This window comes from Ovis canadensis, chromosome 11, assembly GCF_042477335.2.
Source record: "Ovis canadensis isolate MfBH-ARS-UI-01 breed Bighorn chromosome 11, ARS-UI_OviCan_v2, whole genome shotgun sequence".
Classification (NCBI taxonomy): domain Eukaryota; kingdom Metazoa; phylum Chordata; class Mammalia; order Artiodactyla; family Bovidae; genus Ovis; species Ovis canadensis.
The window spans coordinates 44470411-44488897 of NC_091255.1; the positions used below are offsets into that span (position 1 = coordinate 44470411).

Here is an 18487-nt window from a genome sequence, read left to right on the forward strand (position 1 = left end):
TCTCTTCCTCCACCTCCTTTCCCATCTCCCACGGCTTCCCTCCGCCTACCTCGTTATTACGCTCTGGCCACCAACCTCATTGGCCTGCCTGTTTTGCCTCCTTGGACCATGTGGCAGGAAGCAATGCCACATGTCCGTTGATTAGACTTTCCTGCACCTTTTCTTGGACTGCTGAGGGCTCTGAAGTCCAGTGCATGACTACACAGGCTCTCGCCACTGAAATCTATCCTCTTCAATATCAGCAGCCCCCAGAGCTGCCCAGTGACCTTCTCCAGGACCCTAATCTAATTCCTCTCCCACAGTCCTCTTCACCTCTTACCTTCTGATCTGTCCTCACTCCCCACCTCTCTCAGCAGTGGCCCACTTACTTGTTCCCATTGAGAACTCCCTGCCAACTACAAACTTCCCTGCAAACATTCACCCTCTTCCATCTGCCTCAGGACAGGAGGTGTCCTTCTGACTTTCCACGCTGGATTTTGCCCCCTAAGCCCCAGATCCCACCCACCTCTTCAGGAGCATGTTTTATCATTGGCCCCCTTTTGCCTCATCTCCAGGAACCTCCTCTCCACTGGCAGCTCTGGGCCTTGGCAGACTAACATGATCAAGTCTCTTCCATGTTAGGACAAACCTCCTCTTGGCCCCATGGAGGAATCCACAGTCATGGCCAGGCCTCTTCTGCTGTGGGTTGGGTGTGACTCCCTGAAAGACATGCTTAAGTCCTAACCCCTGGTACCTATGCTACTGATGCTGCTGCTAAGTCGCGTCAGTCATGTCCAACTCTGCGCGACCCCATAGATGGCAGCCTACCAGGCTCCCCCGTCCCTGAGATTCTCCAGGCAAGAACACTGGAGTGGGTTGCCATTTCCTTCTCCAATGCATGAAAGTGAAAAGTGAAAGTGAAGTCACTCAGTCGTGTCCAACTCTTACTGACCCCATGGACTACAGCACACCAGGCTCCTCCATCCATGAGATTTTCCAGGCAAGAGTACTGGAGTGGGTTGCCATTGCCTTCTCCTCTGGTACCTATGAATGTGACCTTATAGAGTCTTTACAGATGTAGTCAAGTTAAGATAAGGTTGTACTGGAATAGTCTGGCCCTGAATCCAGTGACTGGCGTCTTTATAAGAGAAAAGCAAGGGAGATGTGCACACAGAGACACAAATGCAGACAGACACACATACACACACACATACGGGAAGATGCCGTGCAAAGATGGAGGCAGAGATTGGAGCGATGAGTCTCAAGCCAAAGAAGTCGAGTCTGCCAGCACCACCAGAAGCTGAACAGATCTCGCTCAGAGCCTCTAGAAGGAACCAACCCACTGACACTTTGATTTCAGACCGTGCTTCCAGAACCATGAAAGAATACATTCCTGTTTTCAGCCACCCAGTTTGTGGGACTCTGTTACCCTAGGAAATTGAAACCTTTAATAGGAAGTTTCTAGACCTTCACCGGCCCTGTCTCCACTGCAGACACCCTTCTCTCAGGCCTTCCCCTTTGTCTCAGCCTCTGTTTCTGGCAAAGTCGCCAACAAGCTCCCTGTTGCCTTCCTCAGGCTCTATTCTCCTGGTCAACTCGTTTCACTGGGGGCCATGGCCTCCCCTGGATGCGTCCTCTGTGCCCTGGTCCACAATCTGGATTCTTTTCCCAGCTCTGGCCCCTCCAGGTTAGTCTTCTGCTCCCCCATACCTATCAGAATGCCCTAGGACTCCGTCTGGGGCCTTCACATGAAGGCCCCTCTCTGGATGGGGTCAGCCAAAGAGATGGAGCCCTGGGCTTCCATGATGACTCTGAAAACTCTCTGACTTCCCTCTAGCTGGGAATCTCCCTTGGGGGCCACCAGCATCTCAAGCCTGACATGGCGAAGACGCAGCTCACCACCGTGCCCCGTGCCCAGGTCTCTCTTCCTGCTGAGTTCACTATCTCAGCAAAAAAAAAAAAAAATCCATCATTCTCTAGCTATCCAAGAGCCCAGGTCACCTTTGTCCCCATCCTTTCCCTGACACAGGCACCCATTTCCAGAGTAGCTCCTGAACCCAGCTCACTCCTGACCTGGACTTTCCTTAGACCTAGTTGGCCCACTGCCATCTGGCTACACTGCCTTACGCCACCCACACTACCAGCAGGGGATCCTTCCAGATGCAAGCCAGATGCCCTCCCTGGCTTCAAATCTTTCAAGGATTTTCTTAGCTTTCCCTCTCTCTCTTTGCTCTTCTGCCCCTCCCTCCAGTCACCCTCCCTCTAGCATTCGTAAGTGCTTGGAATTCCTGAGTCATGCTGTCTCAGGCCTTTGTGACTCTGAACCTTCACCTCCTTCTTCACTTAGTTAGTTAGCTGCGGGTCCTTCCAAACTAAACAACTTCCCTGGCTGGCAAGAGAACCCTGCCCCTTCCCAGCGTAGCTCTGAGGGCTTTTTCAGACACCTGAGTACACCTATGCCCACACTGTGCTCTAACAGATTTACACACTGGTTTCTCCCACAAGACTTTAAGACCATATCTTATTTATCTTTGTATACCTAGGGTCTGGCACTATTCTGAGACCCTGGAGGCTCAACAAATGTTCATTGAATGAACAAATGCACAAATTCATGAATGGAGAAGCAATGGAGTGAGGGCTCCTTCCCATTCCCTCACTTGAGAGCTCCTCCCAGCCCAAGCTACTCAGGGGACAATTGGAAAGGGCACCATAGCGGAGTTCAGAGCTCTGAACTCAAATCCATCTCCACCAGCTGCGTGCCCTTGGTCAAATCACTTCATTTCTCTGAGTTCTTATGTCCTCATTTTTTGTTGTTGTTTTTTGTAAACAACATTTGTTTAATGTTTCTGCTTCCTCATTTGTAAAATGGGAAATCCTCTGTAGGACTGTTGGGAGGATTTAAAGAGAGTATGTTTGCTAAAGTATACATCGGGGTGCCTGGCAGCTGTACTTTGGCCAGGTAAGTTGGATGCGAATGGGGAAAGGAGGTGCAGAGGCTCTGCCACTTGCCAAGGGTCCCACAGAAAATGGGGATGGCCCCCCAGTTCCTGGACTGGGGCTCTTTCCCCACTCTTCGTCCCCCAGGCCAGCCCCTTGTCCCAGGAAAGGCTGTGCGGGAGGGAGCGTGGACAGACCTGAGCAGCTGCGGGTTGATAAAGGACAGCAGATCCTGGATCAGCTTGAAGCCCATGCTGAGGAGGAAGCTGGAGCTGAAGGTGGCCATCAGGGCCCGCAGGAAGGAGGCCTCCCGAGCCTGGGGTCGGCCCTCAAGAAGCACCTCACCCTCGCTGGACGGTTTCTTCCCAGAAGCCTCTGCAGCCTGGCGTCTGGTCCGAGGAGGAAGGAACAGTGAGTTGGAATGGGTACTAAGGCTCCATGAAGCCAAGGGCCACCGGGGCTGTTGAAGAGCAGGTAAGAGGGGGAGCTGCTTTCTTGGCTCTCAGAATTGGGATAGACAATGCAACTTTCCAGCTGAGAATCCCCAAGTGATTCTGTCTTCAAGTTCTAGAGGATATACAAAGAGGTGTCTTAACTGCTCCCCAAGAACTATACACCCAGCAATTTCCAGCATCTGCCTCTCCAGGGCTGCTGGCTCCAGGGAGAATGCTATGAGAAAGGAGACTTGGGCAGGGCTGGCTAGTGGCCTAGTCACTGGGGGGCTGAGCAGGGAGGGAGTGGAGGTGTCATGAAGGGACAGAGATCGGGTGCAGCAGGCAGACTGGAGGCCGTTAGGTCTCAGAGGCTCCAAGCCATGAACCCAAGACGCGGATGACCAAGTCCAGGTCCCTGGCTCCTCCACAGCCAGCTGGCCATCAGGGGCTCAGACAGAACCAGCATGGGACTTCTGGGACCCAGACTGTGGCTGGAAGGCAAAAGGGCTTGGTCCTGGAGGGGATGTGGGTGAAGAAGGACTCAGAGTCTCAGATTTTTCATCTGAGTAGTCAGCCAGAGACAGACTCCTGGGTCAGTGGGAAGGCCCTCAGTCAGACAGTAATCTCCTCCAGCTGCTGGCTCCACATAAAGGCAGGATTAAGCGGGGATGCTGGCCCTAACCTTCTTCCCCTGGTCCTTGCCCCTCCTGAGGGAAGTCTCTGGAATCCACCCTTCAAGTCAGTCAGGGCAGTTCAGGAGTGGCTGCAGGGGGCCAGACAGTTGGGTGTGGATTCTGCCCGTGCCACCGCCAACTAGGGCACCTTGGGTGCGTCATCAAACCTCAGCGCTTCAGTGATGGCATCTGCCACACAAAGACGTTAGAGCTTGTGCAGTAGGGCTGTCAGAGACCGACTGGGTTAATCTTAGAACTGCCCCTCAGACAGAGTGTTAGTCGCTTTGTTGTGTCCAATTCTTTGCGATCCCATGGACTGTAGCTATCAGACTCCTTTGTCCATGGAATTCTCCAGGCAAGAATACTGGAGTGGGTAGTCATTCCCTTCTCCAGGGGATCTTCCCAACCCAGGGATTGAACCCAGGTCTCCCACACTGCAGGCAGATTCTTTACTGTCGAAGCCACCAGGGAAGCCCCTTGGACAAAGTGTTGTGAAAGTGTCAGCCATTCTCCAGCTGGCCCCACGCAGGCCTAAACTGCACACCCCAGGGCCGCTTGCACCTGTTTTCCCTCCACCCCTAGCCATGTGATCTACCAACCTCGCCTGCAGGAGACCCAGGCTGTGTGAAGGGTCTGAGGTGGAGGGGTGCAGGGACTGGGGGAAGGGGGGCCTCACCGCGCTGCCTGATCTTGTTGCTTCTTCCACTCCTCCAGCAGCCTCTGCATCACCATCTGGGAGCGGTCCTCCTTGTTTAGGGACCAGAGGTCTCGCTCCTCCAGGGGCCGCCTATAGCCGAGGATGGCCAACCTGGAGTGGGCAGGCAGCACCACACTGGGTCAGAGTTTAGGAGCCTGGGGACAAGGGTCTCCAGACAAGAGGATGTCCCTGGGGAACAGTAGCCAAGAAGAGTATCTCTTTTATTCCTACAGTGAGCAAGATGGGGGTCACTGACTCCCACTCCAAGTTCCAGCCCTTTCTCCCTGCTTCTCAGATGCCCCACTGACTCCTGGGCCCTGGTGATGAAATTGATGCTGACTGGGGCCCTGAGTGATGACAAGACCCACTGGATGGAGACCTTAGCCCAGGCGCTTCCTCAGTGCAATATGGTTAATGCTGTCACCAAGGTCACAGACATAATTCTCCTGCTTTAGCTACTCTGAGAGATGCCCAAGGAAATGACAGCTGCAAACTTATCCCTGACCAAAGAGCTGGGAACTAATTCTCCCTCTAGAACCCTGGGCCTGTCCTCATGGCCTGCCCTGGGATCAGAACTGGACTAGGCCTGGCTTCTGTACTCAGCCCCCAGCCCAGACAGACAGGTTTCCCCACCCTTGCCTGCCCCATGCTCACTGGGGTTCACAGTTCCTCCAGCTCCTGAATTCTTGGCCTGCCCCCGTTCCTCTCTCTAACTCCCCAACTATCCATCCCCACCCCCAGATTCCCAGGCTTAGGAAAGAGAAAACTTACTTTGTAAACCACCAGAAAGACAGGCGGGAGAGGAAGCCAGCTCCAGCCTCTGGGCAGGGGTTCTAGAAGGTGAAAGAGTGAGACAGGGGAAATCAGGATCCTTCCTCTCAAGGCAGAGCAGAGGGAGGAGGGTGCCTCACTCCTTTCTGCTCCAAGCCCCTGTTTGCACACTCTGGAGGTGACAAGAAGATCGAATGAACTGGAAGGACTGGGCTGAGCAATGGGCTGTGGAACCGCCTTTACCACCCAACTCCATGAAAACTTACAGGGTCCATATTCTTGGGGGAGAAAAACGGTGGCTTCTCTCTGAAGCAGGAGAGGATGAGGGCAGACAGCACCAGGGCAAAGTAGATGTAGAAGGTCGTGAAGCGGAAAGGGTCTGAGATCTTGCCCTGGGGGAGAGAGGGGAGCAACACCATAGCTTGGGGATCCTTGGGCCTGTAGTCCAAAGGACTTCTTGGGGCACCAGATTCCTCTGTGTAGGAGTCAGCCCCTGGGGGTCCGGGGGTCGCCCACCCAGAGGGCTCTGAAAGAAGGGAAAGATCATAGGGGTCTGCTATTTGGTGGAGACTTGCCCTGCTCACCTACATCCCCTGTGTAATTGAAGGAATGAGGCTTCAGATGGCTCAGGAACTTGCCCAAGATCACAAAGTAATTGGACTGTTCCCAGCCTGTGCTCTTCTAAATACACTTGACTGATTTCTCTTGAGATAGAGAAATAGGGAGACACTAGATTGATCCCTGGTGCTCCTACACCACATCACCTTCCCCCCACTGCCACTGAAAATCAAGAGGAGGACCAGGGACTGCGGGAGGTGCGAGAACGGGGGCGAACGAGGTAATGGGATTCCAGGGAAGCCAAAATTGCTCATGGGTGCACACACGTTCTCACTGCACAAACACTGCACTGGACGGTGGTGGCAGCATTACACGGCATTACACATTACACGGCATTACACATTACACGGCATTACACATTACACGGCAGCGGCTGCATTACACAAGCAGCCAACAAAGGCGCATCTTGCTGCATTTCCCTGGGTACACTGACTCTCACCCTGCTCACCAGCCTGCTTCTCAGCAGAGATGCCACAAGCAAGGAATGACACAAAAGGGACTGAATAGCGGAGGAGGGCCTGGGAGCTGAGGAGGGGCAGAGAGGAGGAGCCTGGGAGCCAACCATGCCTTGAGCTCTGGGGCCAATCCCTAGACAGCAGTGGGACCTGGCGGGTTTCTTTTTTGCCCTTACCTGTGTCAAAGCTGAAAGGATCTTGGAGCGGAAGGGGATGATGCCACAGACCACACACAGGAACCAGAAGATGATGAGAACACCCGAGGACCGAACCCCCTGCAGCCGCTCATACTGGATCAGCAGGGTGGCCAGCAGCTGCATGGGGGGAGCAGCAGGTGCTGGGCCAGAGCACACGTCTGGACTTGACTCCACTCCTCCCCACGCCCCATGGCTAGGTGTTTCTGGGGTTACCCACTTCCAGGGTGTCCAGCCTTCTCCTCAGAGCCCATGGTTCCCCCATCAGCATCCCACAACCCACCCAGATCCTCCACCCAGATCCCCTGGTCCCACACTGACCATGGTGACCCCCACCACCAAGGGGGTGACAAAGAAGATGGGGGCAGGGGCCCAGCCGTGGACCAGGCCGTGGAAGGAGTAGAAGAGGTCAGCCCAGGAGACACACCACAGCAAGACGCCCAAGGCCTATGAACAGGGCATAGGTTGGAGCCTCCACCCTCAAAGAATCAGAGACCCCCCCTGGGGAGGGGCCTGAAATAGATCCTGAAATAGATCCTGAAATAGATCCTGAAATAGATCTGCCCAGGCCTGCCTTCAAGGGCCGGGCTGGGCACTGGCTGGAAGCTTCTCCAGAGTGGGGAGAGCATTGTTGGAGACCTTGACTGAACTTCCCCAGAGATTATCTCTTTGGGCTGTAGACCCAGCTGGCAGGCCCTGAGCACAGGGCGGGTGAGGCTGGGGAACCCAGTCCAGTCACTGAGGGTGGGAGAAGGGACTCATTCACGTTCCAGTCCCACCCACAGGATAGCCCCGAGCCTCTGACCGTCTTGAGCCTGGAGAGGTGAGAGAGGACGATATAGCCTTCATGGTGGCGCCGCAGGTAGAGCAGGTAGCAGGGCAGGGCGGCCCACAGGTAGGCGCAGGGGACCCAGGCCAGCACGGAGTTCTGGAAGCAGGGAGTGAAGTCCGGGTTGTCCGTGTGCAGGGACAGGTTAGAGTCCTGGGAAAGGAGAGGAGAATTCAGGGGCAGCAGTGGGCTCACGCTCCAGGAAGGGGGCTGGGCCAGAGAGCTGCTCCATGTCCCCTAGCGGGTGGAAGGTGTGTGACCTTGAAAGGCTAAGCGTGCAAATGAGCAGGGATTGTCCCAAGTGTGAGCTCTCCCAGGAGGCTAAGGGTGCTAGTTTCCTCATTTCCTCATATTTTCTCTCTAACTGACGTATAATTCAAGCACAATAAACTGCACCCACTTAAAGTGCACAATCCAATGAGTGACAGTTGTACACACCTGCAAAACTGCTACCCACAATAAAGATATCAAATATCCCACCATTATCCCAGTTCCTTTGTGCCCCTCTGCAGCCCATCCCTCTCGGGGCAACCACTGATCTGCTTTCTGTCATTCGAGATTTCCACTCTTTTTTTAAAAATTAATTTACTTTATCAAAGCAGTATATGCACATGGTTGAAGAGTCCACTTCCTCTCTAAGTCTCCCAGGGAAGGGATAGGGAGCCTCTTTCGGCTTTAGTTGCCTCTCTGTTAAAATAAGGGAGGCCATCCCCCACTCTGCCTACCTCCCTCAGTGGGAGTGAACTCAAAGGAACAAAGTGATGTGGAGAGAGCTTTGTAAAACAAAGCCCTGGTGACCCATTGTCTCATTTTGCATAGGACTGTCCTGGTTCTAGCACTGAAAGTCTTGTGTCCTTGGGAACCACTGAGTCCAGACAAGATCCCCACCCTCCGTTTTGTCTTTGCACCTAAGAATTTTTTTGGAAATGGATGGGGGAAACTATTCAAACATATATTTTACTAAAATTGTTTTCCCCCAAGGCCACCAACGAACTAATCCTTTTTTCCCTTCTTGCAAAGTATTAGACATTCTTTACAGAAAACTCATAAAATATAAACAAATAAAAAACAGGCCTCACCCATAAGCCCATCCACCTAGAGACAACACCAAAGGATAGAACCTCCTACCTTCTAATTGCCAGTTTAAAGAATTAGCATTTTTATTTTTCTCAAAGTTATAACACGCATATAATTTTAAAAGTCTAACTGTGGAAAGGAAAATGTTACCCTGCTTCATTACTCCCCACCCCTAGCTCCATTTTCCTAGGGTAAATATGTTCAAACATGCTAACATTGTTCTGGGAGCTACCTTCATGTTTTTAAGTAATTTGCTTTCATTATTATTACATGATCTACCACTATTTGGTAATTGCTATTTTCTTTTGCCATTTTCTTCTCACTGGAAGGTAAGGCTTTTATCTCCCTCTCCACTTGAACTCCCTTAGCCTTCCAGTGTAGAAACATCACAGGCTATTGCTAAATAAACTTCAGAGTTCACATATTTTTGACTATGTAAATATCGTTCACTGCTAAGTTCATTGCTACTGACTCTACTTCTTTCAAACAGTTTGACCTTAGGCAAGATGCTTGAGCTTTACCTCTCTGGGCCTTAGTTTCTTCGAGGGTAACGCTGGGATGGTAACATCTCCCACAGGGCCCCTCCCACCTGGCCCCTCAGCCATCAGTCTAGCCCAAGCTCTCATCTCTTCCTGAGCAGTTTCCATGGGATTCTCTTCCTTCCTATGCCCTATGGGCCCAGATCCCTGCCCACACTCTCCTGGTCTTCCCCTTCCTTCCTGGTCTTTCTTTCCTTCTAATCCTCTTTGTTGGTTCCCTCTCTCGGCATCAGAGTGCCCCTCAGCTCAGTCCTTTCCTCTTCTCCATCCCCTTTTCCATCTGCACTCAACCCCAGGGCAATCTCATCCAGTCTCATCAACATGCCGACATGCCAATGGTTCCCAAGTTTATCTCTTCCCACGCGCGCACGCGTGCTAAGTCGTTTCAGTCGTGTCCAGCTCTTTGGGACCCTATGGACTGTAACCCACCAGGCTCCTCTGTCATGGGATTCTCCAGGAAAGACTACTGGAGTGGGTTGCCATGCGCTCCTCCAGGGCATCTTTCTGATCCAGGGACTGAACCCACATCTCTTATGTCTCTTGCGTTGGCAGGCAGGTTCTTTACTATTAGCCCCAACTTTACCCCACCGCTCTCCAAATCCTCAAGTCTATATCCAGCTGCCTACTGGACATCTCCACTTTACACATCGTACAAGAGCCTACAAGGCCTCCACAGCGCACCTTCCTGCCAACCTGTGGCCTCTCTTGCTGCTTCTCCCTCCATCACTCCAGCCAGTGGCCTCAGTACTACTTCCAAACACACCAGGTATGTTCCTGCCTCAAGGCCTTTGCACTTGCTGCTCTCTGTCTGGAACACTCCTCCCGTAGACATCCTTGTGTCTTTATTTCTCTTTGAGGCCTACCTTGACCACTCTGTTTATTATTGTCTCTTGCTGAGGGCAGGAGAAGGGGACAACAGAGGATGAGATGGTTGGATGGCATCACCGACTCAATGGACATGGGTTTGGGTGGGCTCCAGGAGTTGGTGATGGACAGGGAGGCCTGGCGTGCTGCGATTCATGGGATCACAAAGAGAGTCGGACACGACTGAGTGATTGAACTGAACTGAACTGAACTGGACTTGCACCCTATCTCCGGCATTCTGTTAACCTTTCCCTGCTTTTTCTTTTCCCTGTACCTTCCACCTTCTAACATGCTATATAATTTAGTAGTTTAATATGTTTTCCTTCATTTCTTCCTGCTGGCATATGTGTTTCTTGAAGGAAAGAATCTTTATTTCATTTACTGATATATCCTAACTACCCAGAGCAATGCCCAGCACACACTAAGTGCGCACCAAAAATTCGCTTTAAATAGATTAAACATTTGTTGAATAAATGAATAAACAAAAGGATAACCTTATACCCTCCCTCTAAACCTTCAGTGGGTTCATACTGACCAGAAGACGAAGCCCAAGCATGGCATTCAAGTCCCACAGCTGGCCTTGAATTTTCTATCTAGCTAGCTATCTAAACTGGAGAAGGATATGGCACCCCACTCCAGTGTTCTTGCCTGGAGAATCCCATGGACGGAGGAGCCTGGTGGGCTGCAGTCCATGGGGTTGCGAAGAGTCGGACACGACTGAGCGACCTCACTTTCACTTTTCACTTTCATGCATTGGAGAAGGAAATAGCAACCCACTCCAGTGTTCTTGCCTGGAGAATCCCAGGGACAGGGGAGCCTGGTGGGAGGCCATCTCAGGGTTGCACAGAGTCGGACACGACTGAAGCGACTTAGCAGCAGCAGCAGCAATGCTGTCTATGGGGTCGCACAGAGTCGGACATGACTGAAGCGACTTAGCAGCAGCAGCAGCAGCAGCAGCAGCAGCAGCAGCAGCTATCTAAACTATTAAACATATGCCTGAGTTCTATCATCTTAAGAAAACAGTTCGTGGAGTGGTCTGCACACCCTGTTTCCCCTTCCTCAGCCTGTCCTCACTCTTTAATTCCATCTGGGTCAGCACTCTGCCTCTAATGCACCTGCCTACAGTTGCAAGATTTCTGAAATGCAGTTTTGTGCCCCTTGCCTCATGTCCCCAGACCCGCTCCTGGAGCCAAGTCCAAGCACCCCTCCTGCCTTCCCACTGCTCCTTTCCCCCAATGCCAAACTCACTTCACTCTAAACTGCACTCCTACACCTTTTTTCAGTCGGGTCCCTCTTTCCACTTGTCAAAATCCCAACGATGACAGGGCAGGGTGGTGGGCCCAGCTTAGGACCCACCTCTCCCAGCTTGAGCATCCTTCCAGCTCTGAACTCAGCACTTAAAGACCTAAAGAACCACCTTCTAGAATATGTATTCCACTCGATGATGCTCTGGTAAAGGCCTGCTATGGGCTTGGTGGGGAGGTTGGGGAGGTGGGGTGGGGGGTAGAAGTACACTTGGGACAAATGGTTCCTGCCTCTAGGGAGCATGAAGTCCACCGACACCTGCTTTGGGGGCGTTTCACTCAAACCCTGGAAAGCAGAGGCTTTCCACATACATCTTGTATTCTAGAACCCAGTACTCAGTAGTCACTCAAGCAATGCAAGCCAAGGACCAGCAACTCTTGCTGAGCACTGGCACTCAGCCCAGGGCTGAGGGCTGGATCACAGAGCGGGATTATACTGTAGACCTGGTCGGGCTCTTCCAAGGTGGGGGAGGCAGACACCCCGGCCTGCCTGGCTTTCCTCTTTAAGACATTTCTTACCCAAGTACAATATACTTACAGAAAAGCACACACAGCTTAAGCATACACCTCAGTGAATTTTCACACACTGAACATGCTTGTGTAGCTAGAACCCAAATCAAGAAACAGGACATGGCTGATGCCCGGAAGCTCCTCTTGGGCTTCCTCTTGGCCACTCCTCATCCCGGGGGAATTCTGTTCTGCGTTCCAAACACATGTGATTTTGTCCACGTGGGACCTTCCTATAAAGGAAATCACACAGCCTAGATCTCTCATGTCTAGCTTCTTCACTCTGCACTGCATTTGAGGGGTCTCACCCTCGGTGTTGAGTGTGAGGATTCTTCCTTCCCATTTTTACACGTGGTCCATTGTATGAAAGGACCATGTACTGATCCATGCCACCCTCAAGTGGCAGCCACACCCTGTTTAACCCTTCACAAGCCCATTAATCCCATCCCCTTCGTTACCAGTCCGACAGCTGTCCCAAGGCCATCCCCAACTCTATCACCTGGTCTTTGGGCCTGGAGGGAGGGAACTACTGACCTCTCTGGGCCCAACTCGAGCCACACCTTCTACAGAAAGCATTTCTGGGGTGCCCCAGCCTCCAAGGGGCTTTGCTTTGCTTTGTTTTGTATGGTCTTGGCACTCAGGCAAATTACTCATTACCTGAGTGATCGAGGCCCTTTATGTTTCAGCAGCATTTTATTATAGCACTTAAGAGGTCATTATTCCAAAAGAAAAGAAGAGAAACAGTATTAGGCCTGGTTTGCAAAAGAAAAAACAGGTTCCACTTGCTCTGGTAACAGGTCCAAGGACACCTGGCAGTCAGGAGCTGGGAGGAGCACCCAGGCCTTGTTAACACCAAGCCACTCCCATCTCGTGCTGCTTGGGCCTGCACCTGTGAATATATCTTCAGGGTGGACACTGGGCCTTACTGTTACTCCTCTCCTCTCCTGCCCCACACCTTCCAACTCCCAGCACGGGGTCAAGGTCTACTCATTCACTGACGAGGGAGAGTGTGTGGGGGGGATCGGAGCCTGAGTTCAAAGGCACAACCAGGACTCACGCTTACGATGGGTCAAGGGCAAGGCTCTTTGAGGCAGGCAGGGAGTGGCTATGAGAACAGACCCTGATGTAGAGGACCCAGTGTGGGTCCTCACTGGAGGAGCTGTGGAATCGTGGGTGAGCGCCTTCATCCCTCTGAACCTGTCTGTGCGCGTGAGTAATGGCAGTCGGGATAGCATCCCAGCCAGCTCACTTCGGGGGGAGAATGAACAGCAAGGCGCCTTGACTCAAATAGGGCAATACTGGAGGAAACAGGCGACAGAGCAGAAGCTGCTGGGACCTTGTTGTGGTTTCATAAACTTCCATTGTGGCAACAATCAAGAGATCTTAGGAGGACCAGATGAGCGTTTTGATCCACGGGGAGATCCGGCCTGGGCTCAGTTGGGCAGAGCCCTCTCCAGGAGATAGCGTACCAGACCATGCCTCTGTCCCCAGACATCTATTTACCTCAGACATTCTGCTAAGACCTGAGGACTTCCCAGATGGCTCAGGGGTAAAGAACTCACCGCAAATGCAGGAGACACAAGAGACCTGGGTTCAATCCCTGGGTCAGGAAGATCCCCTGGAGGAGGAAATGGCAACCCACTCTCGTATTCTTGCCTGGAAAATTCCATGGACAGAGGAGCCTGAGGGGCTACAGTTCCTGGGGTCGCAGAGTCAGACACGACTAAGCATAGTGCAGCTCAGCAGCCTGCTAAGACAGTGACAGGACCCAGCACATACAGCATGTCCAGAGCAGGACTCCTGCCTGTCCCTCCTCCAAACTGCCTGCCTTGACGCAGGGCAATGCTTTCCTTCTCTCAGGCTGGAGTCCTCCGAGTCATCCTTGGTTCTTTCTCTTTCTCTCACAATTCACACCCAACTTTTCAGCAAATCCTGTCTGTTCTACCTTCAAATTATTAGGTTGAACTACATGAAAGGATTATATCCAATGCTTTTTATCTATAAAAAGGCATCTTCACCTGGATCTCCCTGATAGATCCAGGATCTAACTGCTCCTCTCCACCCCACTCTCTCGCTTGATTTGTGGCATCACCCCCTCTCTCGTCTCCCTGCTTCTGCTCCTGCCGCTTACCCAGGAGTCTCCTTCAGTACAGCAGTTAGAGGCACGTCTTCACGAAACCTAAGCCGGACGTCTTAGTGACGCACCATGTCGCTGCTCTGGTTAAAACTTGTCAAGGGCTCCCCATTTCACTCTGAGTAAAAGCCCAGGTTGCCCTTGAAACCCACATGATCTGCTCCCCCGTCTCTCTGACCTCAGCTTCCCCACTCCCCTCTCTCACCTGCCTCCCGCCCTCTGTGCAGTCTCCAAACGTCAGGCCTGCGCTTGTCTCCAGGCAGCGGTGCTGCTTCATGCCCTCATCACCTGCAAGCTTGTGCTCAGATCTCAGATCTTATGGACGTCCACCCTGACCTTTCTAATTAAAACTGGAATTGTAACCCCCACCCGGCTCCTGCATCCCCACCCCTGGTAGCCTGTCCTCTTTTCCCATAGCCCTCACAGTTATCTAGGATAGCATAACTATCTAGGGTAGTATATAACTGAGTTATTTGTTATGTTTATAATTTTTCTGTCTTCTTCCACTGGAATATGTGTTCCGTGAGGACCAGTTTGTTAGTTCTGCTGGGTCAGCTAGGCAGCCCCACTGCCTAGAAGAGTTCCTGGCACAGAGACCACACTCCTATGCATTTGTGGAACAAAAGAAAGAAAGAATAAATGGACAAATAAGTTAGTTACCCTCCAAAACCCATATGTGCTGCTGAACGCCCAGGAGCTCAGACTGTTGTCTCCTTGACACCAAGGCACTGGAGAGGGTCTCTGACCCAAACAAAGCTAAGTGTAAAGGACAGGGTTAGTGGAGGTCATGGACCCCATACGACTCCTTGCAACCCCACAGGGTTGGATGGGTGGGTGATCCCTTCTCAAACCACCAGCCCCCAGTCCCCATTCTGAAGAACACCAGCTGGGCTGGGAGCCAAGACCACAGCCCTCCCCGACTGCCACCCACACAGTTTCCACGGCAACAACAGCTACCTTAACAATGTGATTAAACAGCTGGATGGGACTGATAAGGTCTGGCACCCAGCGTGGACCACATACCGGGGAGCCCCTTCACGGGCACCAAGACTGAAATCCCTACAGACCCCTACCCAGCAGGGGACAGGTGGCAGTAAGGACCCAAAAGCCCTCTGCCACAGAGCCTTTAGGGACTTTCCAGTCCCCGGGAGCCCCAGGCTTTTTGATAGCCTCTGTCAAGAGAAGAGTAATTACTTCCTTAATCCTGTGTTGTGGGGAGAAGGGATCAACTGACAAGTTCATTATCTCAGCAGAAATGGAGGTACAGAAAAAGGGCATGGGCCTGTTCACACGCACTAACTGTAGCCTTTGGAAGGGTCTGGGTCTGGAGGCAAAAGTCTGTGGCTCACAGCCTGGCTGGCCCTTCTGCTTCTGAATGGGCCTTGGCAACCAGCAAAACTTCAGGTACTTAAGCACCACTGTGTTCCAAGATTATTATTTAATGTCCACAACAGCTGAGACTCATGGCTGAAAAGTGACCAGCCCCGGTTTGCATGGACCTGAACCCTGGCCGTGCAGCTCCAGAGTCTCAGTCCCCGTCAGGGCTCCAACATGACAAACCACCCTGGGGATAGAACATGTTGTGTCCAGATCACCTGAAACATTAAAAATCTCCTTTCAGCCGTACAGCCTGCCCTCAAACCACCTCCTTGCTGTGGTTCTTCTCACAGGGCAGAGGGAAAGGGGCTGCCATCACCGGGTAACAGACTAGCTGGCATTCTGGGAGCCGCTGGACTAGAAACCTGACTATCCAGTTAGAAGGAGAAATCCAGTCCACGGATTAGCCCCCATGAGCACCCACCCCAGCCCAGGAACACCTCCTGGATTCAGCCCTGGAAAAGGAACAGCTCCAGGTGGGGGAGGGGAGGTTCCCCCCACCCCACCCCGCCCGCAGCAGTGACACATCCAAGCCTCACCGCCCCACCCCAACAGGGATCCTGCTGCATCTGTGCCCCTGGGTCAGCCGCACCAGGGAGGGGTGGACACCACCCAGGTGGTCTGACCTGCCTCCTCGGCCAGTCAGCTGGCAGGCCCCACTGGGGCCTCCCTCCCTGGGGGCTGGTCCCGGGCTCCAAGGTCATTTCCTGGTGAGAGGACCAGCAGGCGGGCTTGGCAAAGTTCCCTCCCAAGTGCCACTTCCTTGACTCATTTCCTTCCCTAAGTCTCCAGCTCTCCAGACCAGGTCCGGGACATCAGGGCTTGGGAGAGGCCAGCCTGGGGACCTAATCTTTCTACCAGGAGCCAGAAGTTCAGAGGCTCCATTTTGGTGCCCCAGGTGGGATGGAGAGAGGGATTCTAGAGTCCCTAGCTTGGCAGGGAGGACTGGGTTCCTGGTGGGGGTGGCGTTTGGTGTCCAGTAGGCTGAGGGGTGTCTACCTCCTACCTACCTGCCTAAGCCATCCCTGCCTCTGCTAGTTTGCCAAATCTTTGGGGGTTACTATCTTTTGAGAATCAAAATACATTGAAATCAGAGCCTTTTCTGTTACTCATATGTTATGGTGGCCGCCTATTCCGACTGTGCAGTGACCCAGGAGGAGGCTGGGGAAGACCCTGACATCCCAGAGCCCTAAAGTCCACAGAAACCTAGTCATAACCGCCCCGAGTCCGAGGCTCAGGTCCTCAGAATCAGAACGGAGCAACTAGACCTGAAGGAGGTCCCAGCTGGAACTCAGAGAGGGTGAGCAATTTGCCTAAAGTCACACAGCTAGTGAATAACAGAATGGCACTAGCTGGAACAGAGAGGGAGACACAGGGAGTGTCTAGGGACTAGAGCCCTGCCCCTCCCTAGGGTGAGTAAACAGCCAAGGGAACAGCGAAGTGAAAAATGGTGCCTGACCAGCAGGAGACCCTCAGGACTGTGCCAAGAGCTGCTACTAGAGTGTAGCATGTGTAGAGTGTGGACAGGGTCAGGGAAAGAGGTCTGAAAATCTCAGAGGAGGAACTGGTGAGCTTCCTATTGACCACACATTCTCTCTTCCCAGCTGGTCGCAGAATTTCAGGGCAGGACCCCGTCTCCTTCCTCCTTCCACCGCCCCCACCAAGTGGTTACTAGTCCTGTGCTTGAGCCCCCCAGTGATGGGGAGCTCACTATTGCTCAGGCAGTCCGTGCCATCTTTGAACAGCTCTCCTGGTTAGGACCGTTGGATTTCTAAGCCTGCATCAGCCTCCCAGGAACTCCCTGGAGCCATCAGATGAAAGCTAATTCTGCAAACATGTCAAGACCCCCTTAGGGCAAACAGCTGGAGGCCCTTGCTCTGTGCACCCTCATCACCACGTGGGTGTTCCCCTAATCCTCCAGGCAGGAGGCAACATGGTGCATCAAACGGACACTTCCACCTTCTTTGTTCTAGAGGCATCTCTGGATCCATGATCCCTGGGCCACTTGGCCACAGTTCATTCTCTTGCAGTTTATTTCCACACACTCCCAAGCATGATCAGAGGATGCTGGTAATACATCCCAAGGCGGGTAGAGGTAAGAGAGTCAAAGAAAGGATGAATCACTCATCCAGTGCACAGTGTGTGAGAGTACAAAGCACGCACGCACATGTCCAGCGGGGTTAGGAGTCCCCTTGGGGTTCCTACTCTCACCTTTAGCTGGGGCTAAGGCAGATGGATTTATCCACAAATTACCCAGGAAACAGCCAGTGGGAGCCCCTGGCCCAATGGCCTTGCCAGCCCCTTTTTTGTAGGTCTTCCCAAATCTAGACCTGCTAACCTCATCTCTTTTCCTCTTTATTCCTCTTCCCAGGGATACCATGACCCATGAACATCTTACCAACAGAGAGTTTTAAGTTCTCAAATCATTTCACATTCTGTTTCTAATCTGATCTCCAATGTCTTGTGAAATAGTTAGGAGATGGGTTATTTCCCCATTTCACGGGTGGAAAAACAGGCTGGGAGGATAAGCTAGCAAAAAGGCTGGGTAGAATAAACAAGTGGCCCAGAGGGACCTAAACCATGTCTCTTGCCCCTGCTTTACACCCTTGGCTCACGTATTTTCTGGCTGCCCTGAACCAACTTCCAACAAAGTGGGTCATCCATAGGCCTCAAAGATAAAAGGTTCAGGGACAAGTATACCTGACACACAATGAATATGAGCTTCAAACTAGCACAGCATCAGTGAGGAGCCCTGAGCCCCAGGTCTTGTGGGTAACTGAGCTGGAGCTGAGGTTGTAGCTCCAGCCTCCAGGCCTCAGACCCTGCTCCCCTTCTCTCAGCTCTGCAAACACTCAGAGGATGAGCTGGGAACCTTCCTGCTTTTTCTTCACCCCACCTCCAGTCACCAGCCACACTGGGTACAGCCTGGAACAGCTTTCAGGAGCCAAGAAGATAATATGGAAGATGGAAGGCGCTTAGACATTGAAGTCAGGAAGAGGAGTGGTCAGTTCCCTCGTCATTTGAGGTATCCACTCAGAGACCTCAAAGGAGTCACCTCTTGGACCTAACATAGATGCACTGACTCCCATGGACCCTG

General features: G+C 52.5%; 1 protein-coding gene across 9 annotated transcripts in view; it reads right to left on the reverse strand.

The window, feature by feature from the left end:
• ABCC3 (ATP binding cassette subfamily C member 3) overlaps positions 1–18487 on the reverse strand; it is a 48840-nt gene that overhangs the window by 28143 nt on the left and 2210 nt on the right. For 8 of the 9 annotated variants that reach the window (XR_011247054.1, XR_011247055.1, XR_011247056.1 and 5 more), the window contains exons 2-8: positions 7565–7741; positions 7081–7206; positions 6742–6879; positions 5759–5884; positions 5493–5554; positions 4701–4832; positions 3114–3305 (exon numbers count right to left, since the gene is read on the reverse strand). Coding sequence is in view for 3 of the 9 variants with exons in the window: in XM_069543095.1 (XP_069399196.1) it covers positions 3114–3305; positions 4701–4832; positions 5493–5554; positions 5759–5884; positions 6742–6879; positions 7081–7206; positions 7565–7741 (953 nt within the window). In the remaining 6 variants the exon portion in view is untranslated. The remainder of the gene's footprint in view (positions 1–3113; positions 3306–4700; positions 4833–5492; positions 5555–5758; positions 5885–6741; positions 6880–7080; positions 7207–7564; positions 7742–18487) is intronic. The other variant, XM_069543096.1, reaches the window with a different exon arrangement.